We start from the raw sequence: 16,872 nt of genomic DNA on the forward strand, positions 1-16,872 counted from the left end.
GATTTGGTTTGATATGCGATCTGAATTGACTTTCTACCCCATCCCTATTTAGTGTAACAGTGGATACAGTGTGTAATGGATGCATAGATAGCATTGTTGCACAAAAACAGACACTCTTGTGGTCACCATTTTCCTTTCTTTTCCATGTGGGGGAAGAGTACCAAGCAGCACTGGAAAGGAAGAATGCACAGATTTCAAAGAGCTAAATAAAAATTCTGGGGGATGGGGGAGAGAAGAGGGAAAACTATCATGTAATAGCTGGGCGTTGCTTGGGGAGATGGTAGCGAGTGTGGCTGCCTCACAGCACCAGCACCAGTCCCAAAGGAATAATGTTGAACTGAGGAAACCATGCCCTTCACACACACTTCAAGCAGCCTCACTGATGGGGCTGGAAGGATTTGCAGGGGCAGCCATCATATGTCTCTGTGCTTTCAGAAAGCAATCTGCTATTTACTAGTGAAAAATAAAGAAAAAAAGGCCACCAGAATAACATAACATACCCTCCATCTGGGCAGCCTTGGTGTTTAAAGCAGTAGCCTGATAGCCATAGGTGAGAAGGAATTCCGTGCAGGTGAGCAAGCAGGCTGGCCAGACAAAGGCTGGAATGCCCCTTCCCTCCTCTGTGCCTGATATAGAAAAGCAAGAGGCTGCTGCAGGAAGGATGGAACTCTTCACCACTGCTCTGCTGGCCTCCAGCAGGCTAGTAACTTTATTTTACAAGTCTGGGCTAGGGTTGCATGGTATGTTTTTCCCCCCCAGTCACACAAAAAAAGAACCATCTTCATGATTTAATCTGAGCTGGGATTCATGAACAATGGGCCCTGATCCCAAGTCTTTTGTACCCATCCATTAGTAAGTTCTCTCATTAGCATATCTGGGTTGGCTAGACGACAAAGAACTCGTATGTTCAAAAGGAGTCTCTCTTTCACCACCTAGTAAACCTGCCAAACCTACAGGCATATAAGATTAGTAAAACATATTGCACAATCCAATGTATACTTACTCAGAAGTAAGCTTTCCCAAGTTCAATTCTGCTTACTATTAAGGAAGCACACACAGCATCGTTGGCTAGAAACTCTCGGTCCATATGTATGTAGAGCCAGGAAAGGGTAACCTGTGGTCCTCTGTTGGACGACACCTCTAATCAGCCCCAGCCAGTACAACCAACGGTCAGGGATGATGGGAGTTATAGCCCAACATCATCAGGAGGGTCACAGGTTCCCCACTGCCAAGATAAGCCTTGGGACAGGAGTTGCTGATGGGTTACAAAAATACCATATACTACTTAGTTGCCTGCCAATCTGTTGGTACTGGGGCAATATAAGGATGTGGGAAGGAAAGATTAATCTCTTTGCCAAAAATTCTCAATGAGAATTCCACAGGCGAGTCCCCTTTTGCAGAATATCCCTGTGCCCTGGAAACACCTAACAGTTCAGGTCTACTTGTAATATGTCAAAGCAAATCTGGTCAAGCCATTACACTTATTGTTTCTAACCCAGCGGCAAGATTTGTCTCCAGCGACTGCAGAATATTTTACTCAATTACATAAATGTCTTATTCATAGAAACAGTGAAAGTATGAAGTCTCAAAGTGCCAAGTTTTGCTGGGTGGAAAAGTAGGACACTCCCCACCCCCCCACCAAGAATTCTTGCCGTCAAACAAAGAATAATAAAGTTGGAAGAGGCTTGACAGTTTTGGAGTCTCAAGGATTTAAATATCTCTGAGATGCAAGGAGGCTCTCCAACAAGCTCTAGCTGCAGGGCAGGAATGCAAAATATGCCGCTACTGAAATGTTAGGCTCCTTCTTGTGTTAACATCAAGAGTGTCAGGATGAAAGAGCTACAAACACAACACAACCCTTACAACTGCATGTGCTGTACTCTGGGGGGAACAGCTTGTTTATTTAATTTCGAGATGTCATCCACACTTTCTTGTTTGCCCCTCCAAGTCAGGGATCCACACATTTTGGTAGATCTTGGTGGGCATCCAAAAAAGAAATGTGTTTTGGTAGAGCCATGCCCCTCCCCCAAGGAGCAGATGGTCATCTTGCCCCTGACTTCATGATGCTGCACCTCCAAGCTACATCTCAAGGTCAGGCAAAACATTCCTGCTCCCCTGTCCAGACTTTGGAAATCAGGGCTGTGGAGTCTGAGTCAGAAGCAATTTTGGGTGGAGTCGGAAGCAATTTTGAGTCGGAGTCAGTAGAAATGTACAGACTCCGGCTTCAAAATAAAATTAATATTTTAATATTAATATTTTAACATAAACCAATATACATTTGCCATTTATGAAGGAGTAGGAGTCAGAGTCGAACAGTAGAAAAATAGAGGAGTCGGAGTCGAAGGGTTGACGTACCGACTCCACAGCCCTGGTGGAAATTCAGAGAGGCTTGTTGTGACTCTGCTCTTGTCATATCTCTTGAAGTACTTGGCAAGCGCAGAACTAAAACAGATCCCAGGCTTCCTCCAAAGGATCATCCCTCGTCAGAAATGGTCTAAGCACTCACCATGATGAGTTTCGCTATGAGGCTATAGGAGAGGAAGACATGGAACAGCAGGAACTCTCCATCACACTTTGCAGAAACACTACCAACTGTTGCTTCCTCCTTTCCTTGAATTCTTTCCATTCCAGCTCGGGTTGTTACGAGAATCTTCGAATTAAGAACAAGTGCCTGAGTTTGCTCTTTTCCTCTCCCATTCCAATCCTTTTTTCCTTCTAAATCATATTCTGTAGACTGTAAGCCTCAAGGCAGGGACTGTCTTACTGTTAATATTTCAAGCATTCTGTGAGTCTAAGTAAAACACATTTTAAAAGCACAGTCCAGCAACATTTTGTCTACTACTGAGTAACAAGTTCATTGAAGCAGACACACCAGCAGAAGCTGAACCACAAAAATGCCAATTCAGAACCGCTGTACAGATGTCATTAGAGACATCATATCATAGCACAGTTGCAGCAAAATACATCCAAGGTAGAATCATGGCAGTACTGAGGATGGCTATTCAAACATTAATTGAACCAGCTAGTAATAATAATGATAGTCACGAAATTGCAACATGTTCACCTATCAGCATGGTTTAACCTTAGAAAATTATTACTGTAAGCACAGAGTGACAATTCATTACTGGGGAGCTTCATAAAGACAAAATAGGAAGCATTCCTTAGTGGACAGAGGTTACTTTGATTTTAAACTTGAATTTGGTAGGTAAATAGTTTCAAATCCAAGCTACCCTTGTGTTCAGTAGAACTTAATGATGATTAACTAGCCTTAGTTGAAAAATTGGCATTTTCAAAGAAGCATGTAAATCACAGACTACCACAAACCAACCTTAATTTTAAATGAAAACATTCTTCATCAAAGCGCATCACAACCCTTGAACACATTAAACTGAGCCACTCTGCATTCCTTCATTATTAGGTGAACAGATATTTTACCCTACATTCTATTTCTAACCCCAGAAAGAACTAGGATATTATTTATTTAACATTAGAAACTTATAGGAACACAGATTCATAGACTGTATTCACGGTTCCCAGATTGCAAATATGATGTGGACCTGTTTAGGATTATTTTTAAATCATTCGCTGCTGGCAAATATTATTGAAGGTTCTGAATGAAGTAACTAATATCAAACATAAAAAAATAAGCCCTGAATTCTAAATCTGCTGTTACAAAAAAAACCCTGGAAAGGCTGAATGAATGTTAGTATTTCAGATTAGCAAACACTGATGCTCCAAAAGCTTGATATGATTTTTCAGCCTTGTCTACTGTCCCTTCCCTAGGTTTACGCAATGAAACTTCACCTGGATAATTATGTGTGCTTGAGAAGAGTCTCGCTGCATTGATGGAAAAACATGGAAGAGACTAGCCTATCCAATTCTAGAGTTTCAGCTCCATTTACAAAAGACTTTGGGGTCCCTGTTCCACCACACACAGGAACTCGAATGTTGAACTTCCTATCCCTTGCATTCCCCAAAGAAAAAAAATAGCTGTATGCAGCTGATTCAGGAAGTGCCTTTGTGCCTTAGCGGAAGCAAATTTAATTTCCTCCCTCTCTTCACTTCATTGATCTCTGGCTGCTCTGACAGTACAAAGAAAGCCTTTCACTTGGGAGAGTTTTGAAGACCTACATTTAACCCATAATAGCAGACAATAAGCATTACTTTAAAACAGCATATGGGATATGGTAGATACATTATATAAAACTGTGAAAGAGAAGCTGTCCTAGCCGCTAAGCACTTCCACTCAGAGGAGCATCAAAATATCTACCATATCACATGTGAAAGAACTAGGATGGAAAGACATTAATAGATTTAACCAAAATCAAGGTTTATGCATTCCCCCCCTGAAAACTGTGTTTGTTAAAAATATAAATATTTCATCTCCAAAGACGCCAGGACAAGATACAGAACTTGAGAACAACCGAAATAATGAAATCAACAGTAAATAATTAGTACACCATTGAACACAAATAAAAGCAGCTAGAAACAGCAGAGCAGGCTGAAAAATAGCTGATTAATTCTGACTGAGGAGAAGAGCATTTGTGCAATCTGGTGAGTATTCTAGAAAAAAAGCCGATGTTTATAAGCCATCAGGCTTTTATTTATCATAATTTGTTAAATTGCAATCTATCGGGATTGGGATGTTGCTTTGCCTCTCCTATCTTGAGATGTTGTGCTGCCTCTTCTGCCACACTAGCTCTGCAAAGGGAGTTCTCCCAATGCTCTTTGGGTTAGGGTCTTCCTCCCTTACATGGCAATATGATATATTATTTATTTATTTATTATTTGATTTATATCTCGCCCTTCCTCCCAGCAGGAGCCCAGGGCAGCAAATAACCGTACGTGTCTGAAACCTTCCCATTGCAGACAACAGCTCCACTGGCCCGGCCCAGGCCTCTCAAAGTCCAAATAAGTTTTGGCTCAGTGGATCTTCTGTAGTAGACACTCTGCCACATCTGCACAGTTCTTCCAGTATCGGTCCTTTCTACCCATTCCAGTTCTATCCAACTGAACATAAGCCAACTTGCCTAGCATTATTCTTTCTTTTTAAACTGGCCCATTATCTTCTCATTATGTCTGAAATAAATTGTTGGTGCATAGTGAATTAGTACCTAACAACACAAACAATCATGAGATTCCTCACAGTTGTAATGAGCCTTATAGGAAACTCATCTCAACCAGTATCTCAACATATTTTAGTACCTCTGGGACCAAATTTCATACCTTTATGAGAGAGATATAAAAACAACACTTTGCCATTTTCAGAGTAATACAGAGTTTGAAGTCAGTACCCCAAAAATTGTTGGGCGGGATACACCAGATTCCTGCTAAAGCAGCACACATGAATTTGGCTTGTGGTTTACCCAGTGATGTAGGTTTTCCTGAATGTTTTAAATTGGAAAGTTTTCTGGAAATTTCCTAGGCATATTAGGCTAATTTACAATTAGTAATTTGCACCAGAATTTTTTCAGTTTGTATTGGAAACGTTTCTTATGCCCTAAAGAGTGATCTAAATTTAGGATGTGTATTTTACTTGTATTTAATAAACCAAACAAAAAATGTCTAAACTGCCAAGCTTGTCCTCTATTTGCAATTGCCAATCTTTCATAGTTACTAATGAACTTATGAAAAGGAAGAACCAGATGCCTAATTCACTTAGCAACAAACATTTCCTCTCTTTAAATGCACAAACAGTATTTGTTCAAATTTTGTCTTGGCCGCCTCTGGCTCAAAGCAACACCTATGGGATACCCAGGCTTCCTCCTATTAGGGTAGTAGTAGCCTCAAACCTCCTTTGTTTCATAAAAAGAATTATTTTAGGATGCTCAGTCCATTTGCTGGCTTTGCCTGCACTATTAGTGGGCAATGCTCACTTCTGAAGGAAACCCATACTTGTTGAAACAGTCTCCAGTCGCTCCTCTGACATGTTTGTTCCAGCAAGTTCTAGTCATTTGCACCCATTTTTTAATACAATCTGTTCTCAACAGAACTAGATTTCTGGATAAAAATGGCAGCCATACACATTTTTATGTACCACCTACAACCATTTAGTCTCTTCTCCCCAATATGGGGAGTGGAATCAAGCTCCCCCCCCGCACAAACATTTATCTTACCCCATTCATCCTTAAATGGACGCTAGAACATATTGTTCTTTTATCAGGAAGTCCAAGCACTTCCGTTCCATCAGACACTGTGCAGCAGGCTGCTGATTTCTCCTCTTCACCCTCCTCAGCTACCGTTTGTAACTTTAACAGACTACACTACTTTCTGTACATGGATGAGCTAGTCCCATATTGTTTACTGAAAACTTTTCGTATCATACCACTCTACCTTTAAAAAGCGTCAAAACTAGTTAACAATCCATAAAAGACAAAATCAGTTCAACCTAAAAGCAACATGAAACCATCACCATGGCTATCAGATCAAAAATAACAGTATTCTTTATGGTTCCTGTCTCCATATTCAGGACCAGAGGTGCACTCAGGGGAGGGCAAAAGAGAAGAGCCACAAGCTCCTGAAAAGGCCAATGACACCCTGAGAGTTGCTGTTTTACTGTTTTACTGTTTTTCTGTACTTGTTTTAATATTTTCAACTTTGAGTGCATTAGTACAAATGCAGCCGATAAACACTGCAGATAACACTCCACAGCACATTATGTTACCGGCTAATATGTATGGTTTGTTTTTACGTACCCTGCTGTCAATGATTAAGCAGTATAGAAATGTCTTAAAAACATAAATCCCACCCTCCTCACACATTCATTCGTGACCCCCAGCCAATACACATACACTAATAAACTCACCCTCTCCATGCATGCTCCTATGACCCCAATCTACAGAGATATGCACTAATAACCCCACATGTGCACCTATGATCCAGTCACGCATTCAAATATACCCTCCCCACCAGGGCTGTGGAGTCGGTACGCCAGACCTTCGACTCCAACTCCTCTATTTTTCTACTGTCCGACTCCAACTCCTTCATAAATGGCAAGTGTATATTAACTAGTAATAACAAATTTACTGTAGTAAAATGGTATCACAAGGTCATCACCACCACGTGAATCCAGAGCTTGGAAAAGTTACTTTTTTGAACTACAACTCCCACGAGCCCAATCCCTGGGGCTGATGGGAGTTGTAGTTTACAAAAGTAACTTTTCCAAGCTCTGGATTCACATGGTGGTGATGAAATGCCTTGTGCTACCATTTTACTACAGTAAATTTGTTATTACTAGTTAATATACATTTGCCATTTATGAAGGAGTCGGAGTCGGAACATTTCTACCGACTCTGACTCCACCCAAAATTGCTCCCAACTCCGACTCCACAGCCCTACTCCCCACAGACACAGTCGTGACCCCAATCTATACATATATGCAGTAATAATCCCTCCTCCTTCCACATGCACTAATAACCCCAGATATGCATTATGACCCTACTCAAACATTCAGATATACTCTCCCCACACAGGCATTTGTGACCCCCTAATCTATACACACATGCGTTAATAATCCCATCCTCTTCCCACATACACTCATAACCCCATATATGCACCCTATAACCCCAATGCATTTAAATATATCCTCTCCTCACCTGCACTCTTGAATCATGAGCCCTAATCCATACACAGTCACAGACATTAATAACATCATTCTACCGCTCCCCACATGAGGTGTAGTGGTCGGACTGGGCCTTGGGAGACCAGGGTTCAAATATCCACTTGGCCATGAAGCCCACTGGGTGACTAGTCACTATATCTCTCCGCCTAACCTCCCCACAGGGTTGTTGTGAGGATAAAATTGGGATGGCGGAACAGCATGTTTGTACGCCACTTTGTGCTCCTTGGAGGAAAGGGGGGGGCATAAATGCAGCAATAAAATAAATGAATGAACAAACAAATAATAACCCTAAATGTGCATATGCCGCATACATGCACTCGTGACCCCTGACCCCTAATCTATAGACACACGAATCATCCCTCCCTCCTCCACATACGTCCCTATGACCGCATCCATACACGAATAGGCCCTCCCCATATATGTACTTCAGAGCTTGGAAAAGTAACTTTTCTGAACTACAACTCCCATCAGCCCAATCCAGTGGCTGTGCTGGCTGGAGGTGATGGGAGTTGTAGTTTAAAAAAGTAACATTGCCAAGCTCAGCTTATGATTGCTATTCTATAAATACATGCACTAATAACCCTACACATGCTCCTATGACTCCACCCATACATTCGCGCATTTAAAATTCCCATCGTGCTCTCACGTGCACTAATAACCCTATGCACCCAAACATATTCAAATATATACCCTCCCCGCACGTGCACATGGGACTCCTAATCCTTATACACACTAATCATCCCTCCCACCCACATACGCCCCTATAACTGCATCCATACGCTTGCCCTCAGAAGTCCACCCTTATTACTGTCATTATCATTGATAATAATAATAATAATAATTTACACTAATAAATAATGATCAAGAATATATTAACATATAATTGTTAATGTACTTAATAATAATAATAACCATCTGCCTCTCCATAATAATAATATTCTGCCCCACCTCCCAGGAGCATCTTTAAAACTTCTTAAGAACAAAACATCTTTAAAAATGATTCTTTTAAAACACATTTAAAAGAAAAAGAAGCCCAACTTAAAAGTAATTCCAACACCAATGCAGACTGGGATAAGGTGTCTACTGAAAAGACTTGTTGAAAGAGGAAGGTCTTCAATAGGCAGACAGAGCCCTTCCTGCAAAGGGGCTCGTCACCCACCTCACACATGCACTAATAACCCCACAATCTCACACACGTGCTAGTGTGTGACACCCACAAATACACACACACTCCTTGCCTATTCTGCCAAGCTCAGCCTGGGCTTCGTTCCCCAACTGCGAGCCCAGTGAGGGCCTCGGGGGGGCTCTCCGCCGCCACCCCCTTTTCTTCTCTTCCTCCCCGCGCCCCCTCAGCCCCCACCCGAGCCTCTCCTCCCTTCTGCGGCCTCTCTACCCGGCCGACCCCCCCTTCCCAGTCTTACCTGCTCCCCAAGAAGGTCCTGGCCAACTCGGCCAGCTCCGCCGGCGCTTCGGCCTGGCTGAGGGCGCCAAGCCGGCCCGGCGGGCCCCAAGGCACGGCATCGTCTGGGCCCAGCGGCCTCGGGAAGGCTCGCAGGAGGGTGCCCAAGAAGCCCCGCGCCGCCTCCGGGCAGGCCATGGCCCAGCACACACACACACACGCACCCGCCCGCTTCTCGTGGGCCGTCTGACTGAGGGAGGCGGGCTCCGTCACAGCCTGGCCTCCACCTTCCTCTTCCCGCCTCCCTCCTCCTGTCCCCCGAAGGGAAGCGAAGTCGCGCCCGCCCCGCTTGTAAACGGTTCCTGACAGGTCCGAGAGGGGGAGGGGAAAGGGGGGCAAAGACCCCTCACCTTTGAGCGGCGGAGGGGGGGGGTTGCTTAAAGGCCAAAAGAAAGTGAGGGGCTGCTGGGGCTCGACAACGTACAAGCTTGCCTAGGCGCAGTTTTCATACCTTTTGACTGGAAAAATCTCCTTTCCTACCGCCCCACCCCCCAATGTTAAAACATTTAACACATTTCCAGTGCAGTCCCATTGGATTTAACGAGGCTTACTCCCAGGTAAGTATTGGGTGGAGAGGTTATTTGTGGCGGCAGCTTCCCTGGAAGGGAGCCCCCCCCCCCCGTGTCAGATTTGAAAGATGTACACACACAGGGTTTGTATTCAGCTAAAGCCCTATTCAGAGTAGACCCACTGAAACGACTGAACCTAAGTCAGTCGTGTCTGTCAACTTCAACGGGTCTACTCTGAGTAGGGCTGGCATTGACTACTTCCCCTATGTAAAGAATGCACTAGCTCTCTGTAGTTGTGTGTGTTCATACAGGTGTATGTGTATACATGCCCAGACATACGCAATGTATAACACATTGAGTATTATGTTCAATGAACACATTATGCCTCTGATGTGGTTGGTTCCAATCCATGGAAGCTGCTGCCACAGTCATGTTGCAGCACAATCCTAGACATGGAGATCCAGTGTGGTATAGTGGTTAGAGTGAATGACTTAGGACTTGGGAAACCAGGGTTCAAATCCCCACTTGGCCATGAAGCTCGACTGAGTGACCTTGGGTCAGTTACTCTCTTTTAACCTAACAGGGTTGTTGTGAGGATATAATCGGGAGGGGGAGAACTATGGTTGTATGCCGAGGAAAGGTGGGATATAAATGTAACTAAAAAAAAAATACTCAGACCTAAGTAGTGCTAGCTGGTGTCCATTCGGACTGGTGGGGCGGATTGCAAGGAGCCCAGACTAGGTGGAGCCAGAGCCAACGACAGGCCAAGCAGACTCATTCTGGTTTTCTCCCCATCCTCCTCCCTACTGAGTTCTACAAGGGCAACACTGAGATTAGGAAGGAGGAAGCTGGTAACTAGTGCTACCACCCCCAGGACTGGTTGGAAGAAGGAAGGTAGGCAGGTGGCGGCTGGCTTAGGGCAGACAGGCTGGTGAGGCAGGACTCCATATGGCCAAACAGACCAGCCTCCAGTGGGCATAAGCTCAGTCAGGCTTACTCCCAGGTTACTAGTGAACTGCATCGCTGTACTGTGGATGGGGCAGCAGGTACAGTTCATTAGTAAACACTATTGGAAACAATGGGATTTTCTTCCACATAAACAAGATTGTACTTTTGGGCTGCAATCCAGTACAATCTCTACTCAGAAGCTCCGTAGGGATCTCCCAGGTAAGTGTATTGGATTGCAGCCTTAGTCTTTTAAAAGCATCAGACCTCTCTTCACCCCCCCTCCATTGTTAGCATTGCTCAAAAGGCTGCCTTTTTGTATTCCTCACGTCAGTTATATTAAAAATAAAAATATACAGGCTAGAAGCTTGCTTTGGATAAGTTATTCAGTAGAAAGGAAAATACATGCTGCACATAGACCAACATTTAAAAAACTTATTTATTCTATGGCAGAGCCCTGGCTCAGATTAAGCTGGAGCAACAGTAAGGATTTCTGCTGAATTGAGGCAGGGGGGAAAATAGGGATTCAGCCCCTGGGAGAAGTGAGGCTAGTAGCAGCATCCTTGCCATACAGCCTGATGATATGACTTGTGCACCTTTTCAGCACAATGCAAAATTCTACATTGAACAAGTGTTTACAAAAATTACAAGCAAGAGCAATGCCCGGAATGCTCCTGGCCTCACCCAGAGAGCATCTAGCAATTGTATTGCATTCCACCAATCACAGTGCGACATCCAAACACCCTCCAGCAAAAGCAGAGCATATCTTGGCATTGCTGTCAAAGTGCCACCAATCACGGCAGGGCATAATGATGGACCCTATCAGCCAGCCAATGAGAGAGCATAAATTCACAGGCAACAATAACAACTGCAGACAATATGCATTCCATCGCTGCAAGCTGTATCCAGCAAGAGGCATAGCAATGGTAAACAGCAACCTGTCCCTGCAGGTAGGGAATATGAAAGCTAAAAATCCACTCACTCCCCAAATATTACATATCCAAGGTTATATATCCAATACATGACACAAAAGGCACAGTTCAAGGAAAACAAGACAGAACACTACCAACTCACTTTTTGATGGTTTCCTGGGTAATGTCTCTCTGCAGCAGAAATGGAGAAACTGTGGCCCTCCAGATGTTTTATCAATTTCTTACCTGCCCTTCACCATGAGGTCCTAGGGTGGGTTACAAACACCTAAAACCATTACAATTCTAAAACATGTAAAACCATTCCACATGGAACAGACTTCCAACGCCCATTATCCCCAGCCATTGCCCATGCTTGCTGGAGCTGATGGCAATTGGGAGTCCAACATCTGGAGGGCCACAGGTTCTCCATCCCTGCTCTACAGAATCTCTGGAGCATTTTATTACTCAACAAATTATTTCAAACTAGTTACCATGTTTTTGTTTTTCAGCTTGAGTTCAAGAGGGGTGTGTGTGAGAGATTAAAGGTTCAGGTTCAGTTCTGGCTTGTTCTATGAACAAAATCCAGAAATTGTTTTGGATTGTGGTTCTGCTGAACTCCCCAAGTATAAAACCTGAAGATAATCTGTTTAATCTCGTTTAGGTTTAGAATGACTCCACTTCCTATCCAAAGGGCAGCCAATGTGGTGCTCTCTAAAAGTTGCTGAACTACAATTTATTTATTTATTAATTAAATTTATATACCGCCCCATAGCCGAAGCTCCCTGGGCGGTTCACAACAGTCAATATCAAAATACAATAAAAACACATATTTAAAACAATTCAAACAACATTAAAAATGGGCTTCCTTAAAATTTTTAAATTCCCATAATCCCTCACCATTGGCTGTGCTGATAAAAAACTGAAGTTGATCTTCATGAGTTTTGACACTAGCAGAAGGGACATTTGTTTGCTCAGGTGTTTGCTGGGTATTGATACTGAAGCCTATTGCCAATTATTATTTTATTGGTCATTGAGATTCTGAATATTTTTGTGTGTTTTATTCTAGATGTTGCATTTTAAAATTGTTCATGTATCCTAGCTCTGGGAATGTTTATACAATGAAGAGCAGATAACAAGTATTTTAAATAAATACAACCAAAGAAACATAAGAAGACTTCTGCTGGATCACACTAAAAGTCCATCTAGTTCTGCATTCGTTCCTACAGCGACAAACCAGATGCCTGCGTGAAGCTCACAAGCAGAACCTGAAGGGAATAGCCCTCAGAGGATTACTATTTCTGAACCTGGAGGCTGCACAGCCATCATGATTAATAGCCACTGATAGACTTCTCCATGAATTTGTCTCATCTCCTTGTAAAGCCACCCAAGCTAGTGGCCATCCACAAATCTTGTGGCACTGAGTTCTATAAATTACAGTGTGACGTTTTCCCCTTTTGTCTGTCTTCAATCTTCCATCAATCAGTTTCAATGGATAAGCCTTGTATTACAGAGGTAGAAAAACTCCCCTACCTGCTTCTCAAACCCTTGCACAAATTTTATTAACCTGTATCATATCTCCTTTCTTTTAAACTAAAAATCCCCCGTTGTAATTGTCTTTCCTTTTACAGGTCCAACACAAAGAAGGGATTTGCAGTGTTTAACGGTTAATAGAGACTAGGAAGATAAACTAACAAAGACACTGTATAGAGCTTTATTATTTAATAGGTATCATCTTAAGGTTATTATACAAAATAAGCAGCCAGAGCAGCCATTTTGTCTTTTGGTTTCTTTGGATTTGGCCTTCCTCCCAGCCTCCTGCCTTTTCCTCTTCCTCGGCCCTGCCTTTTCCCTTGTCCTCCACGGTGCATAGGATGCTTCATTGCTGCATGCTTTAGTTCAACCAGATCTTGGAAGACAGGGTCACAGAACACACAGCCAGAGTGCTGAGTCTCATTGCCAGGGAGGGGAGACTTGGCTTTATTAAAATCCACATCCACCAGTGCGGCATCACATGACTCGCAGGTCTCAGCTGACACGCGTACCTTGTGGGCGTTTTCAAAGAAGTGTACCACCACGTTGCATTTGTTGCAGGCCATCTTCCACTTGGGCCCAGAGGTCGGGTCAAGCACCAACACTCCATTCTCACACTCCACGCACTGTCCAATCCCAAGCATGTTCAGCGAGTGCTGGCATGTGGGGTGGGTGCACTCATTGCAGCCCATTCCTGAAGAAAAAGAAGCCACAAAGCATACCAGACTATGAGGGAAAGTTGCAAGTCACATTTTGGGCCCTTCTGTATGAGAGCAAGCAAATAACTGGATCTAGAGTTCTGGAAAACGACAACAGCTACTTGCCAACAAATTCTGCAATCTAACATTCCAGATCCCGTACTTGCAATAAATTATTGCAAGTTAGACAACTTTGAAAACTTACACATACTTTGCATCTTTATTCATTTGGTGTCTCTACTCTCATTGTACAATTTGGATTTCTTAATGGAATGGGAGTTGTGCCAATCGAGAAAATCCCACCCGCAGAATAAAGCACTGGAAATTTAATCAAAAAGCCCTCTCTTTATTAACTGGCTGCTTGGAAAAGGTCTTCTTTTACTTTTTTTCATGGCAGGGTCCTGTATCTTTAACAGCTACCTGGAAACCAGAAATTCAAACAGTGATGATCTTTCCACATTCATGCTGGGAAAAGCCCCACCTGCCAATTTTCTGCTTCTCTAGAAAAAAGGCTGTGCTTTTTTCAAACTAGACATTTGTCCTTTTACAATGAAAGCTGGGTTTTCAAGATGTTGCAGTAGCTCTCAGATTTTACACTACAGCAGGGGTGCAGAATCTTTACTTAGCCTGAGGGCCACATTCCCTTGTGGGCAAACCTACTGAGGGCCACATGCCAGTGGTGGCTGGAACCAGAGGCAAAAAGTGGGTGAAGCCATGGATGTGACTCCTACCGCTGCACAGTAGCTACACTCCAGCCACACACAAAAGACGTTTCTGTACACAGGCGCACTTCACTCACTCACTCCTAGGGAAGCAAGAGGCACCATCACAGTTAAGGACACACTCCAGCCAGGCAAGAGCACTCAAGGAAGATGCAGAGCAGGCAGATGGGGTTTGGCCTGGGGAGTCCTGATGCAAGATAGAGAGGCCTGGAGGGCCGTATTTGGTCCCTGGGCCTAAGGTTCCCCATTCCTACATTAGAGGGTATATTCTCTAGTTTGTGATGCACTTACAGCCACAAAAATTCCTAAAAGCCCTGTGTATGAGATTGAAACCAATCAGGATTGTTTTCAGGATTCTTCTACTGGGAGAAAAGAGAACAACAGTGGCCCCTTCTGCCCAGGAAAGAGAAAACAGGTCACGCTTTATAGATAGCAGAGTCCATCTAAGCTTTCACTTATTAACAGTGGAAGGTTTTATAAAAACTACAGGTTTCACTCATGTTCACTGCTTTAAGTGAAATTCTAACGTAGTGACACACTTGAAGCATCTATACATCCGCACGTCAGCAATCTATGTGCCCGTGTCTGACACATACCTCTGATGCACGTTTTAATCAGAGGAATGTGATTAAGTGAAAACTAGTCATCAGTTGTGATCTTATGGCTCAAGATATGGTTTTTCAAGTATGGTATCCCGAGTGGTCAGAATGACAACTGCAGCAGGTTTTGTTCTTAAAAACCTTGCTGCCCTGGGCTCCTACTGGGAGAAAGGGCAGGATATAAATCAAATAAATAAACAAACAAAATAAAAACACTGCAAGGGAGGTTACTAAAAAACATGTCACAAAAAGGACCAAGCCAATATGTATTTCACTGTGGGGGACCTAACCTTTTTTCATGTCCCTGAAAGGGGGGTGGTTGTAACAGTAAGGGCACAGCGGATAGCTCTTCCCTCTAGAGCCAGAGGACCACAGCACCAGTTCAAAGTCATCCAGGGGGCATCGCAGCTCTTTGTAGAGTTTGATGACACCATTCTGGGGAAGACTGTAGGTCTCATCGCAGTGGGAGCAGTGCAGACGGCTTGGCTTTGCCTAGAAGGAGTAACGGAAAACACTGTTAAGAAGGATGCCGACCCTTCCTTCCACCACCTTACGCAGAAGGCTTCTTCAGCTGGCAAGATGGAAAGCCTAAATCAAGTGTCCCTGACCTTGTTAGGATTCACCCGCTGTTAACAGAATCCTTTTATCAGGTATCTTATCTGGAACAGCCACTGAAGTGTCTGGAAACCTCAGCAGTTCCAGAAAGCAGCAGGTATGAACGTTATAATGGGAACCAGTTTTGGGGAGGTACATTACCATAGCTGCTCTGGATCCTGGTCCATTTCCAGGCATAGTTCGCAGTGCTGGTTATCACCTGTAAAGCCTCAAACAGCTTAAGACCCAGATACCCTAAAACAGCCTTTCCCAACCAGTGTGCCTCCAGATGTTGTTGGACCACAGCTCCCATCTTCCTGACCATTGGCAATGCTGGCTGAAGCTGATGGGAGTTGTGGTCCAACAACAACTGGAGGCACACTGGTTGGGAAAGGCTGCCCTAAAAGACCACCTTATCACATATGAGCCAGCCTACTCATGAAGAGATACCAGAGATGCTCTTTTCCGGGCCCCACTGGGTGTTGGTGGGATGTGTCTGGGCCTATGCTCCAGAGCTCCCTGCCTTAGGAAACTCATGTTGCCCCCTCTCCCTCATGGTCTTTGGCCATCTTGCAAAGACTTTTCCTTTTCTACTAGGCTTTTAAGTCTGCCAAGTTATTCTGCTGATCCCTTTGAAACTGATTTTTTGTTTATCTGCTGTACTCCTGCCTTTTAACTTGATTGTTAAGAGGTTGTTGTTGATTTTTAACATGTTGCAAGCCACCCTGGGTATATGGTCTTTTTAAAAAAAATAAAATGAAAAGGCGTGCCATAGATGATTTTAATAAATACACACACACCCTGAATCTGTTCCCTTGTATTAACATAAATTCTAGATCATCTTCACCTGAATATACTTCATAAAGCGATGGCATTTTCCACAGCGGGAGAGGGGCTTGCCTGTAGCAGCAAGTGGTGAAAAAGACACTTCCATCAATTCATCCATGCCTGCCAAAAAAGAACAAGCCAAAGAATGTGACTAAGCACTTTGTTTACTTCTTGATTTCAGTACCCAAGGCTAGGTAAGATTCAAGTGGAAAAAAGCCTTACCAGCAATTGAATCAACAAAGTAGTGAAACTTCCTTTTGAAGATATCCAGGGTGTGCTCTAGGACCTGGTGATAATTTGCTTTACCTTGAGCAATTAGGTTGAGCTGTTTCTCTACTGCACTGCGGATGGTAGGAAGCACAAGCTCTGCATCTAAGAGGAAAATCAGAGGCAGAACAGATATTAAAGTGGGAATATAATGGGCTCAATCCACCAGGATCTTCTTCACAGTGGTGT

General features: G+C 43.6%; 2 protein-coding genes across 4 annotated transcripts in view; both read right to left on the reverse strand.

The window, feature by feature from the left end:
* PPM1F (protein phosphatase, Mg2+/Mn2+ dependent 1F) overlaps nt 1-9,374 on the reverse strand; it is a 43,625-nt gene extending 34,251 nt beyond the window's left edge. Inside the window, exon 1 of one of the 2 annotated variants that reach the window (XM_061602775.1) lies at nt 9,043-9,374. In XM_061602775.1, the coding sequence (XP_061458759.1) occupies nt 9,043-9,218 (176 nt within the window). In that variant the 5' untranslated portion in view covers nt 9,219-9,374. Of the gene's footprint in view, nt 1-2,506; nt 2,707-9,042 lie in introns of those variants that run through there. The other variant, XM_061602776.1, reaches the window with a different exon arrangement.
* Nucleotides 9,375-13,140: 3,766 nt separating this feature from the next.
* TOP3B (DNA topoisomerase III beta) overlaps nt 13,141-16,872 on the reverse strand; it is a 28,937-nt gene continuing 25,205 nt past the window's right edge. For both annotated transcript variants that reach the window (XM_061602829.1, XM_061602828.1), the window contains exons 15-18: nt 16,639-16,788; nt 16,436-16,536; nt 15,285-15,486; nt 13,141-13,669 (exon numbers count right to left, since the gene is read on the reverse strand). In XM_061602829.1, coding sequence (XP_061458813.1) covers nt 13,188-13,669; nt 15,285-15,486; nt 16,436-16,536; nt 16,639-16,788 — 935 coding nt within the window. In that variant the 3' untranslated portion in view covers nt 13,141-13,187. The remainder of the gene's footprint in view (nt 13,670-15,284; nt 15,487-16,435; nt 16,537-16,638; nt 16,789-16,872) is intronic.

Source organism: Rhineura floridana, chromosome 19 (genome assembly GCF_030035675.1).
Source record: "Rhineura floridana isolate rRhiFlo1 chromosome 19, rRhiFlo1.hap2, whole genome shotgun sequence".
Taxonomy (NCBI): Eukaryota; Metazoa; Chordata; class Lepidosauria; order Squamata; family Rhineuridae; genus Rhineura; species Rhineura floridana.